We start from the raw sequence: 12,034 nt of genomic DNA, 5'->3' as shown, positions 1-12,034 counted from the left end.
AAGAGATGAAGGTTCAAAACCATTATTAAAATTTAAGCAAGAGAGAGTTTTGAACCTGAAATGCATGGTGAAATGTCAATATTTTATCTACTAGAATATTAGACAATCACAAACGCATTAACAACAAAGTTTACTTTGTGACAATTATTATTAAAAATTTGAACTGAGTTGCCCTATACAATATATATTCTTATCTTTTCATGGAGATACCATTAATAAAAGATTCTAAAGGCATCCTATGCCCTAAAATATCTCCGAGGATCCTGGTCGGATTTTTTAATTACATATGTTCATTGTACATTGTACGATAAAAAATTATTATAAATTATTATATTTAAAATTAAATATAAACAACACTTGATAAAAATTGACGCACGATATATGATAAACGAATGTGATTGAAGGATCCGTCACAAAAGATTCAGTGAGGATACTCACGCCTAAAATATCCTCCCAAACCGAAAAAAGACACCCTTTTGAAGATGAAGGTAAACCTGAATTTGTCCTGTATGAATATTGGCAATATTTCCTTCTTCCTTTTTTATATATAACAAAAAAATTGTTTGAATAAAAATAACACAAAAAATGCTTAATTTTACAGCACTCGCCACGTGTCGTGCGGCGCTACCTAGTTTCTCTTCACTCTATGACGTTAATACTTATCATTTTTCTCCAGAAGTTCCAGATCCTTCTACGCCCTTCTTTCTTCTTTATGTGGTCACTCTCCCCTCTTAAATCCTCCCCCTCCAAATCCCCAAACCCTCATCCTGCAATTTTCCCAAACCATTCTGATTCTTCGTCTTCCCAAATCCCTCTCAAAGTTTCTCTCTTTTTTCGTTCTCAATCCCGAAAAAACCCAGAGAATTTCATGGATTCCGAAGCTGAGTTCTCTTCCTTCTTCGACTGGCTCACGAGGAGGGATCGAGCCCGAGAGCTCTCTGTGCTCATGCCCTTAATATTAGGTGCAGCCGCGGCGGCCTCCGCCGCGACACCCGACACGGAAGACCCAGATGGAGGAAACCCCGAAAGACGAACCCCGCGGGAGCGAATAGTCCTCATCGACCCTTTCAGCCAACGCGTGGCGGTGATCGAAGGTGGTTCGGACCTGGACTCGCTGCTCCAGGGGCTGGGTGGCAAGGACGGTCAGCCGCCGGCGTCGAAGGCGTCGATCGACGCCATGCCGAGTGTGGAGATTGGCGAGGCGGATGGTGGGTCCGAGTGCGCGATTTGCTTGGAGCAGTTTGAGGTGGACGGCGTGGCGAAGGAGATGCCTTGCAATCACAGGTTTCATGGGGGTTGTATAGAGCAGTGGCTGACGCTTCATGGGTCGTGCCCGGTTTGCAGGTTTACGATGCCGGTTGAGGAGGAGGAGGTGGTAAAGAAGAGCGAAGAAACGGGCGGAGAGGGAAGGAGGGTCGACGGAGAGATTAGGGTCAGGGTGTTTGTTCACAATCGCAGGAGAGCAAGTGAGGGTCCAGATCAAGCCAGTGATGAGGATACGATGCAGAGTTAGGAGAAAATTATGAATTTGTGAACGATTAGGAATATTGTACAGAATCTCAAAGCAAAATTATTTTTATTTTTGTTTCAAAATAAATTTTATATTTTGTTCATAAAGTCTTTTTTTTTTTTTTTTTTTTTTTTTCTTGTTGTGAAATTTGTGAATTTGATTGACTGAAACAAGCGGATTTGGAAACAACTGCTTAGTATTTAGGGATGAATTTCAGACTCTATTTTATATGGCACGCTTTGAGTTTGATTTGGCTGAATTACCGGTGAATTGCTGAGAGTGATTAGAGGAGGCTAAGACTATCTTTAAAGAAGATGTCAAATCTTTAAATGGAATGTCATTTAATCAAATTTGAAGATACGAGTAAGTTATAAATGATATGCCAATCTTATATGTTTTGACATATGAGTTTTTATATATAAAATTGAGTTAGAGAAAATGTGATAATTTTAAATTATTTTATTGTATAAGTCCCATTAATGTACTAATTATATATTTGAAAATTTTATTTTAATTAATTTCTTTTAAAATGAATCATACAAATATTATTTATAATAAAAAAAACATATCGGTTAGAAAACAAAAAAAATTTAATATTATCATATCAATTATCAAATTAAACATTTATCTTTTGACATTTCTTTCGAAGATACTCTAAAATACCGAGAATCGCACTCTAGTCTAACGGAAGGTTGAAACGTTTTTGTGAATTCTTTTGGTCCTTGAAAGAGAGGATTACCATGACAAATCTAATTGGTTTCTTTTTTAAAATATATATATAAATAAGCGGATTACGATAACTACGAATTTGATTAAGCATTTTAGTGGCTTGGAGATTCTCGATATCTTCCAAGCATTAGCAAAGTGGCCATGATAATCTGGTCAACCACCATGGTATTGAATCCTTGCACCACCATGGTAGTGAATCCTCACGTTCTTCTTGCACTTGCCTCCGCTCTTCTTCATTATATATACTGACTTCAAACTATCGTTGGAGACCTCTTGCACTTGCCTCAGCTCTTCGACTTCAAGCTATCGTTGGAGACCTCAATCTGAGTTCAAAACTAGCTATGATTTGGCTTATCGTTTGACTCGAGGGTTAAAAGTACTCTACCACCTCATGCTATATGAAACTGCATTAGATTGTCACCCATTGGTGATGGGACACCTCATACATTAAAAAATACACGAAGTCACCATAGAAAATCACAGCAATAATCTTTTAACTTTAATTTTATTGGAATAATTATTGATCGCTTAACACATTAAAATGTGTAGTTATGGTCTTTTTTGACAATTCCGTTTGAATTTTTGTCAAAATGAATCACGTGCCATGCACATGAAGTTGAATCAAAAGACAAATATAGAAAACAAAATGAAAAGATTGTAACAATGTTTTTTTTCAATTTTAATCCAAATTGAGAAATGGTTCCTCAACTTTAATCCATTAAGTTTTCAACTTTAACTCTATTAGAGCAATGTTCCCTCAACCTTAACTCAATCATAGCAATGATTCTTTTAACATGACTCATTTTAACTAGAGTTTTGACGGAGTTGACGAAAACAATCATAACTGCACGTTTTGATGAGTTACGGGACCAATGGCTAAGGATTTTTAGTTGAGGAACCAATATTTTTTTTTTCGAACAAACGATATCATTTACATTAAGAGGGTGTGAGAGCGGGCTAACTAAGTCTCACAATGAGCTAGCAATAATGTGGTTCAAAATCATCTTTGACAAGAATCAAATATAAAACCACTCACTTACAAGTGAAAATGAATACAATCAGACCGTAGTACTAAGTGGTAATTGAATGACCATTTAAAGTCGAGGGATCCCCAACAAAATATCCAAACGAAGACCAAGTTTGGTCTTCCATCAATACACAGGTCTTCATCAAATTGCGGAAGGTAAGGTTGCTGCACCTGCACGGCAAATTCTTCATTCGCTGCATCGACACAAAACCTCTTGTCAAGTTGGTTTGCACTCAAGTGTGGTGGATGTAGGCCGCTCCATTAATTTAGCTCGCCCCTACCACTGAAATCGCTTTTGTTTACGAGTGGAGACCGGTGACTCGTCGTTGTTTTACCAAGGCATCAGGATTCGACTTTCGAGTGTCACATAGGGCAACCGTTCGGCCTAGCTACGGACCGGCCACCGTTATAAGTAAAAGTTAACTATACTGCCTTCATTTGACGTGATTATTATATGATTATATGGCTAATACAAGCTCTTGAGGATCAAAGTAAGATCGATCGTCACTAAGGTTTAAGCATTTTCTCTCTCTTGAAGAATCTTGATCCCTTGGTATCTTCCAAGCATTAACAATGTAGCCATTGGATTTGTGCCCGGAGATTCCAGGAAAGTTGACCCATCAATTACTCTCAACCCCTCGATGCCGAAAACCCTGTAATTTTTGTCAACCACTGATCCCATGGTGCAACCTCCATGATAGTGGTAGAAGGTCCTCACATTGTTCTTGCAAAGTTTTCTCAGCTCATCGTCTGTGGACATGGACTCGTTTCTGCGTTTGCCTTCGATCCCAAGGAAGTAAGCAATCGATTTAGACCTTACAATTTTCTCAAGCAACCTACCCAGCTTCACGCATTCTGCCATATCTTTCTCCTTTGCCAGATAGTTGAATGTGACTGAAGGGTTTTTCCGAGGGTCGGTGCTGTTCAGCTCAAGCTCTCCTTCTGATTCTGGGAATGCAAGTTTGCCAACGATCGGCATTATTGTTGCGTTGAAGCTGGTAGGTAAAATCAATGCCTGAATTACGAGTTTGAAGTCGTCTGCAATGACAGTAACTTTGGGAGAATCCGGTGGGAAATTTTTGGGCTTCGCGTCAGCTATCTCAGCTAGGAGTGCAATGCAAGGATTGTCTGTCATTCCTTTTCCAACGCTCTTCAAGTTTACTGCAACTGGAATGTTGAACTTGTTTAGGTGTTTCTGAGGGCCAATGCCACTTAACAACAAAATTTGAGGGCTGCCTAAAGCCCCTGCTGCTAGTATCACATCGCCTGTTGAACTTCTCGAGTTGTTCTGCGTGTTGAGGTAAGCTTCATGGGTTTGCGAAGAACTCCCGTCGCTCTTGATGAATCTTATGCCTCTAACTATTGTCTCATATCTGCTACCTGCAAAAGCCATTTAGGAATTTAGCCATAATCAATGGGGATTAATTTTTCGACCTGGGATTCACTCTCAAAAGGTTCTTGCTTACCTTTTTCATGAAAGATGATGCTTGTCACAGTTGCATTCAAAAGAAGTGTGATGTTGTTCGGATTCCCTGCCGTGAGAAGATCAGCTGAGGTGTGTCTTCGTCCCTGTTCATCAAATGTAGTCGCGCCAATCTTTGTTCCCTCAATGTGATCCAAACTAAAACCATTGTAAGGAAAAATCCCTGCCTCAAGAAAGCTAAGCTCAGCAACATACTGCCATGGGGTCAGTTTAGGTTTAAAGGCATTTCTAGACTCCACCCATTTATAAGCATCCGACACCATCTCCTTATTCCACCCAACCCTTTTGACATAATCGTCACTTGCTCTGCTGAAAAACCCGCCGTTGATAGCCGATCCTCCTCCTAGAACTCTTCCTCGGAGATTGGAAACACCGTCCTTGGAGACGAAGCTTTGTGCAACTGATGTGTACTCGTCAGTTTGGACCAATGAGAGCCCATAGTTCTTGTTTTCCATGATCAAGGGATTTTCATACGGCGAGCCACCTCGCTCCACCAAGAGCACCGAGAACTTCTCAGACAGGGTTGCAGCTAGGGGACAGCCGGCGGTGCCTCCTCCAACAATAATGTAATCGAACGACTTGCCCGAGACTTGATTGACATCTGAAGTAGTCTTACGAGGGAGTGTTTGTCCTGCAATTAGGAAAGAAGCCAGAATAGATCCTCAATTCTCCACATTCAAAGCTACTTACACAATGACATTTTATATGCCGTTTGATATTTCGTTTTCAGTTTTTACTTATTTTGAAAACTAAAAACTAAAAATTGAATTAGTTATGCAAGTAGCCATTTCCCATAATGGTGGAAGGGAGTTAAGCCCTCATCACGGCGTGGGTTCGAACCTCGTGAGTAATCTAACATCTAATCAAACAAAATTTATCACTTGGGAAAAAAAAAATTAATCAGTTATCGAACGGGATTTAAAATTAATTAAACAGGAAGATAATTAGAGGACATAGCATACCTTGAATCCATGAAGAACACAGGGCCAGATGAACAAACAGGAGGAACAGATACAATGAAAACCCCATTGCCATGAATGCTCTCTCTCTCTCTAAAGCTTATCTTCTACTAACATATTTTCTGGATTAATAGGCAAAGGCAATGATCTGTTACCAGCTAATTGCTATTAAATTAATTAAACCAATAGACCAGTTCTCCAATTTTTATGCATTAACAATCCAGTCTCCGTTGGCTGCACCCACACAAAGTCTGCAGTTCACACGATTATTTGTTCTATATCTTATTCCTAACTCAAGTTTTTCGTGTTCGTTTGTTTTTGCTCAGTGTTTTGGTCTTTGCTTTGTGGTTGGTTGGTTTGTTTTGGTCCACTGATAACAAGATGTTGTACAAGAAAATCTTAATTTGACATGATTAGTAGGCAAAGTCATTGATCTGTTACCACCTAGTTGCTATTAAATTAATTAAACTATTACACCAGTTCTCCCATTTTTATGCATTAACAATTCAGTCTCCGTTGGCTACTACGGGCTTTTGCTTACTAGTGGAGACAGGCCGACCCGTCTTTTTTTTCTTTTCACAAAGGCATCAGGATTCGAGCGTCACATGGAGCAACCGTTCGGCCTAGCTACCGGACCGGTCGGCGTTATAATAATTAAAATTTGGCTATACTGCTTTCATTTGACATGATTATTATTTGATAGAGAAATTAGGTTCACATCATTCTTTTTACTATTTCATTGATTAAAATTCTATTCATTTTCAATTTTTTATCAAAATCCTTGGGTATTAATAACATCATTAATTATTTGAATAATAAAATATTTTTATTTTTAAATATATTCCTTTAGTTTTAAAAATGTTACAATTAGTATATTTATATTTATGGCTAAATTTTTTATCATATATTTTTATTTTTAGTTTGTACCAATTTTTTTTTTCATTTTTAATTTGTACCCATATATTAGTTTCTTTTTGTGCCCATATTTTTTAAAGTTTTATTTGTGTTTGTACCCATGTGTATACCGTTACATGACATTGTATATTTAATCAATGATAGAAAAATTACATATGGTATATTTATGTTTTATGCCTAAACTTTGTATCATATATTTATATTTTTAGTTTGTACCCACTTTTAATTTGCAACATTTTTTTAAATTTGTAGTATTTTATTTTTAGTTTTATTTTGTACCCATGTATTAATTTCTTTTAGCACCTATATTTTTTAAAAATTCATTTGTACTCATAATTTTTTAATTTTTTATCTGTATCCTAATTTATTTATAATGTATCCATTCTTCTTTATTAATGTACCACTTTGTTATATGTGAAATGTACCAATTTTTTTGTAAAATGTACCAATTTTTTTAACACTATGGATACATTCCTTTGCCATTTATTATTTCTTATTTTTACATAGTTTTTATATATTTATTCAATCAAAATGTTTGAATTTTTTTATTGTAACCATTTCTAATAGTATTATAATGAGGGATTTTAAATTTCTAGGATTATAAATCTCATAAAATATCAAACAATTAATGTCAAAACTACAAAAATATAAATATTAATAGTAATATAATGAGGTGTACAAAGTCAAGGGACTTTGATCAAACTTTGAATACCATTAAAGTTTAGTCAAAGAATGTTAAGGATTAGAAACCGCATCCGAAGTATCCCTTATTTGATTATATGGCTAATACAAGCTCTTGAGGCTCAATATAAGATCGATCATCACTAGGGTTTAAGCATTTTCTCTCTCTTGAAGAATCTTGATCCCTTGGTATCTTCCAAGCATTAACAATGTGGCCATTGGATTTGTGCCCGGAGATTCCAGGAAAGTTGACCCGTCAATTACTCTCAATCCCTCGACACCGAAAACCCTGTAATTTTTGTCAACCACTGATCCCATGGTGCAACCTCCATGATAGTGGTAGAAGGTCCTCACATTGTTCTTGCAAAGTTTTCTCAGCTCATCGTCGGTAGACATGGACTCGTTTCTGCGTTTGCCTTCGACCCCAAGAAAGTAAGCAATCGATTTAGACCTTACAATTTGCTCAAGCAACCTACCCAGCTTCACGCATTCTGCCATATCTTTCTCCGTTGCCAGATAGTTGAATGTGACTGAAGGGTTTTTCCGAGGGTCGGTGCTGTTCAGCTCAAGCTGTCCTTCTGATTCTGGGAAGGCAAGTTTGCATGAGATTAGCATTATTGTTGCGTTGAAGCTGATTGGTAAAATCATTGACCCAACTATGAGTTTGAAGTCGTCTGCAATGGCGATAACTTTGGGAGAATCTGGTGGGAAATTTTTGGGCTTCGCGTCAGCTACCTCAGGTACGAGTGCAATGGAAGGATTATCTTGCATTCCTTTTCCAACGCTCTTTAAGTTCACTGCAACTGGAATGTCGAACTTGTTTAGGTGTTTCGGAGGGCCAATGCCACTTAACAATAGAATTTGAGGGCTGCCTAAAGCCCCTGCTGCTAGTATCACATCGCCTGTTGAACTCCTCGAGTTGTTCTGTGTGTTGAGGTAAGCTTCATGGGTTTGCGAAGAACTCCCGTCGCTCTTGATGAATCTTATGCCTCGAACAACTGTCACATTTCTGTTACCTGCAAAATCCATTTAGGAATGTAGCCATAATCAATAGAGTTAATTTTCCGACGTGGGATTCAGACTCTCAAAAGTTTCATGCTTACCTTTTTTATGAAAGATTATGCTTGTCACAGTTGCATTCAAAAGAAGTGTGATGTTGTTCGGATTCCCTGCCATTAGAAGATCAGCTGAGGTGTGTCTTCGCCCCTGTTCATCATAAATAGTCGCGCCAATCTTTGTTCCCTCGATGTGATCCAAACTAAAACCATTGTAAGGGAAAATCCCCGCCTCAAGAAGGCTAAGCTCAGCAACATAGGGCCACGGGGTTAGTTTTGGTTTAAAGGCATTTCTAGACTCCACCCATTTATAAGCGTCCGATACCATCTGCTTATTCCACCCAACCCTTTTGACATAATCCTCACTTGCTCTGCTGAAAAACCCGCCGTTGATAGCCGATCCTCCTCCTAGAACTCTTCCTCGGAGATTGGAAACCCCGTCCTTGGAGACGAAGCTTTGTGCAACTGATGTGTACTCGTCAGTTTGGACCAATGAGAGCCCGAAGTTCTTGTTTTCCATGATCAAGGGATTTTCATACGGAGAGCCACCTCGCTCAACCAAGAGCACCGAGAATTTCTCAGACAGGGTAGCGGCTAGGGGACAGCCGGCGGTGCCTCCTCCAACAATAATGTAATCGAAGGACTTGCCCGAGACTTGATTGACATCTGAAGTAGTCTTACGAGGGAGTGTTTGTCCTGCCATTAGGAAGAAATCAGAATAGATCCTAAATTCTCAACATTTAAAGCTACAAAATGGCATTTTATAGGCCGTTTGGTAACCATTTCATTTTTCAATTTCACTAATCAAACATCTAATCAAACAAAATCCATCGCTTGGCTAAAAATTAAAAAATAAAATAGTTATCGAACGGGATTTAAAATTAATTAAACAGGAAGGTAATTAGAGGACATAGCATACCTTGAATCCATGAACAACACAGTGCCAGATGAACAAACAGGAGGAACAGATACAATGAAAACCCCATTGCCATGAATGCTCTCTCTCTCAAGCTTATCTTCTACTAACATATTTTCTGGATTAATAGGCAAAGTCAATTATCTGTTACCAGCTAATTGCTATTAAATTAATTAAACCAATAGACCAGTTCTCCCATTTTTATGCATTAACAATTCAGTCTTCGTTGGCTGCACCAACACAAAGTCTGCAGTTAACACGATTATTTGTTCTATATTTTATTCCTAACTCAAGTTCTTCGTGTTCGTTTGTTTTTGCTCGGTGTTTTGGTATTTGCTTTGTGGTTGGTTGGTTTGTTTGGTTTATCAGAGTCCACTGTTAACAAGATGCGTTTGTACAAGAAAATCTTAATTTGACATGATTAGTATGGCTGAAAGTACAAGTTGATGAAGTTGGATCTAGGATCGATCTTTCGGGTTTAAGCATTTTCTCTTTCTTGAAGAACCTTCATCCCTTGGTATCTTCCAAGCATTAACAAAGTGGCCATTGGATTTGTACCTGGTGATTCGAAAAATGTTGATCCATCAACTACTCTGAGTCCCTTAACTCCGTAAACCCTGTAATCCTTGTCAACCACTGATCCCATGGTGCAACCTCCATGGTAGTGAAAGAATGTAATCACATTCTTCGTGCAAAGTTTTCTCAACTCATCTTCCGTAGACATCAACTTGTCTTTTGGCTTGCGTTCGATCCCCAGGAAGAATGCAATCGATTCAGACCTTACCACTCGCTCAAGCAACTGAGCCAGCTTCAAACATTGTGCCAAATCTTTCTCCTTTGCTAGATAGTTGAATGTGACTGAAGGGTTTTCTCTGGGGTCAGTGCTGTTCAGCTCAAGCTTTCCTTCTGATTCTGGAAAGGCGAGTTTCGCAGCTATTGGCATTATTGTTGCATTGGAGCTGACAGGTAAAATTCCTGCCTCAATTATGATCTTGAAGTCATCTGCTATACCGACAACTTTTGGAGGTTCTGGTGGGAAATTTTTCGGGGTAGGGTCAGCTAAGAGTGCAATGCCAGGATTGTCTTTCATTCCTTTTCCGACAGCCTCTAGGTCGAGAACTAGTTGGATGTTGAAGTTGTTTAGGTGTTGATGAGGGCCAATACCACTTAACAATAGAATCTGAGGGCTGCCTAAGGCCCCTGCTGCTAGTATCACATCACCCCCTGAGCATGAATTCTCTGGCTGGTTGAGGTGAGCTTCATAAATTTCGCTTGAGTTTCCGTTGCTCTTGATGAATCTTATGCCTCTAGCCATTGTCTCATTTCTGTCACCTGCAAAATCATTTAGAAATTCAGCTGAAAATAGGGTTATCGGTTAAGGAAAGTGATCTTTGTGCTCCTCCTTTCTCCTTCTGCACTGCTTTCCTTGTTTCCATCGGTTACTTATCTTTTGACGTATCCAATCTATAAAAAATGAGGGGACTACAGGCTAGTGGGGTGCGGAAGTCACTCCCCGCAAAGGAATACTACACGTTTAAGGCTTACCTCTTTCATGAAAGATGACATTAGTAACAGTTGCATTCAGAAGAACTGTGATATGGTTTGGATTTCCTGCCTCAAGAAGATCAGCGGAGGTGTGTCTTCGTCCCTGTTCATCAAACACGCTCGCACCGATCTTTGTTCCCTCAATGTGATCCAAACTAAAACCATTGTAAGGGAAAACCCCTGCCTCAAGAAAGCTAAACTCAGCAGCATACTGCCATGGGGTCAGTTCGGGTTTAAAAACGATTCTAGATTCGACCCATTGATAAGCATTTGTTACCATCTCCTTATCCCACCCAACCTTTTCGACAAAATCCTCACTTGCTCTGCTGTAAAACCCGCCATTTATAGCAGATCCTCCTCCTAGAACTCTGCCTCTGAGATTTCTCACACCGTCGTTGGACACAAAGCTTTGTGCAACTGATGTATATTGATCAGTTCGGAGCAATGAGAACCCATAGTACTTTGTATCCAGCACCAAGGGATCTCCATATGGAGAGCCGCCTCGTTCCACCAAGAGCACTGAGAATTTCTCAGACAGGGTTGCAGCTAGGGGACAGCCGGCAGTGCCTCCTCCAATGACAATGTAATCGAAGGACTTGCCCGAAGCTTCATTGACATCTGAAGTTATATGGGGGAGTGTTTGCCCTGCAATTTCGAAAACCGACATCAATGCAGAACATTCAAGCTTCTAAAATGAGATGTTACTAAAAGTAAATAGGGTTAGTAACAAACCTTGAATCCATGAAGAACACAAAACCAAGCTTACAAATAGGAGGAATAGATGGAATAAAACGCTCATTGCCTTGAATAGTTAGTGTGTAGCATTAGAAACTCCAAGATTGGTGCTTTCATATAAAAGGATTAGGAAGATGAAGGTATGAATTATTTATTGAAGTTTAACTACTTTATGTTGCTCAACTGAACGGCTAGATTTAAACGTTTCAGATGAAACTTTCATATCTGACGGTCTGAAGGATCCCGCCGGGCAATGAATTCCATACATTGATGCATTCTCGAGTTTTCGTAGTTTATTGTCGTGTGATGGGACATATAAATGAGTGAGTTCTTAGGCATTGATTAGCTAACATGCGCATGCTTAGTTCATAATTTTCTTTTCCATGATGATTTCTCACCCTCCTCCTCTGCTTGTCCCTCCACAAACATTGAAAAGAAATATTTCTAGTGATTGACATGATTAACATCAAGTCATGCGA

General features: G+C 39.0%; 2 protein-coding genes and 1 long non-coding RNA gene across 7 annotated transcripts; 2 read left to right on the top strand and 1 right to left on the bottom strand.

Moving 5' to 3' along the window:
• Positions 1-631: 631 nt before the first annotated feature.
• Positions 632-1,617, top strand: LOC126609382 (E3 ubiquitin-protein ligase MPSR1-like). Its single transcript, XM_050277315.1, has one exon. It carries the CDS (start codon positions 647-649, stop codon positions 1,511-1,513), a length of 867 nt encoding a protein of 288 aa, XP_050133272.1. The 5' UTR covers positions 632-646; the 3' UTR covers positions 1,514-1,617.
• Positions 1,618-3,699: 2,082 nt separating this feature from the next.
• On the bottom strand, positions 3,700-11,824 carry LOC126608076 (protein HOTHEAD-like). 5 transcript variants are annotated; one of them, XM_050275840.1, is made up of 3 exons: positions 9,279-9,746; positions 4,733-5,380; positions 3,700-4,646 (listed from the first exon to the last, which is right to left on the bottom strand). In XM_050275840.1, exons 1-3 carry the CDS (start codon positions 9,349-9,351, stop codon positions 3,781-3,783), a joined length of 1,587 nt encoding a protein of 528 aa, XP_050131797.1. In that variant the 5' UTR covers positions 9,352-9,746; the 3' UTR covers positions 3,700-3,780. The 5 variants fall into 5 exon arrangements, with proteins under 5 accessions (XP_050131797.1, XP_050131796.1, XP_050131798.1 ...); XM_050275839.1 differs by lacking the exon at positions 9,279-9,746 and adding an exon at positions 5,712-5,815; XM_050275841.1 differs by lacking the exons at positions 3,700-4,646; positions 4,733-5,380; positions 9,279-9,746 and adding exons at positions 7,298-8,320; positions 8,408-9,055; positions 11,553-11,810.
• Positions 3,828-7,736, top strand: LOC126608079 (uncharacterized). Its single transcript, XR_007617748.1, has 2 exons — positions 3,828-3,976; positions 7,651-7,736. It is a non-coding gene; the product is annotated as an uncharacterized LOC126608079 (long non-coding RNA).
• Positions 11,825-12,034: the final 210 nt, after the last annotated feature.

The sequence above is a fragment of the Malus sylvestris genome, chromosome 16 (genome assembly GCF_916048215.2).
Source record: "Malus sylvestris chromosome 16, drMalSylv7.2, whole genome shotgun sequence".
Taxonomy (NCBI): Eukaryota; Viridiplantae; Streptophyta; class Magnoliopsida; order Rosales; family Rosaceae; genus Malus; species Malus sylvestris.
The sequence above is the reverse complement of the archived record's forward strand: the minus strand, read 5'-3'. Positions and strand labels throughout refer to the sequence as shown.

What these genes read in the sequence shown, in the direction of transcription:
- LOC126609382 (XM_050277315.1), top strand. Translation starts at nt 647, where the DNA reads ATGACGTTAATACTTATCATTTTTCTCCAGAAGTTCCAGATCCTTCTA.
- LOC126608076 (XM_050275840.1), bottom strand. Translation starts at nt 9,351, where the DNA reads ATGGCAATGGGGTTTTCATTGTATCTGTTCCTCCTGTTTGTTCATCTG. An exon ending in GTGTTGTTCATGGATTCAAG is followed by an intron (nt 5,381 to 9,278) that starts GTATGCTATGTC and finishes TCCTAATTGCAG; the next exon opens with GACAAACACTCCCTCGTAAG. An exon ending in CATCATCTTTCATGAAAAAG is followed by an intron (nt 4,647 to 4,732) that starts GTAAGCAAGAAC and finishes TGGCTTTTGCAG; the next exon opens with GTAGCAGATATGAGACAATA.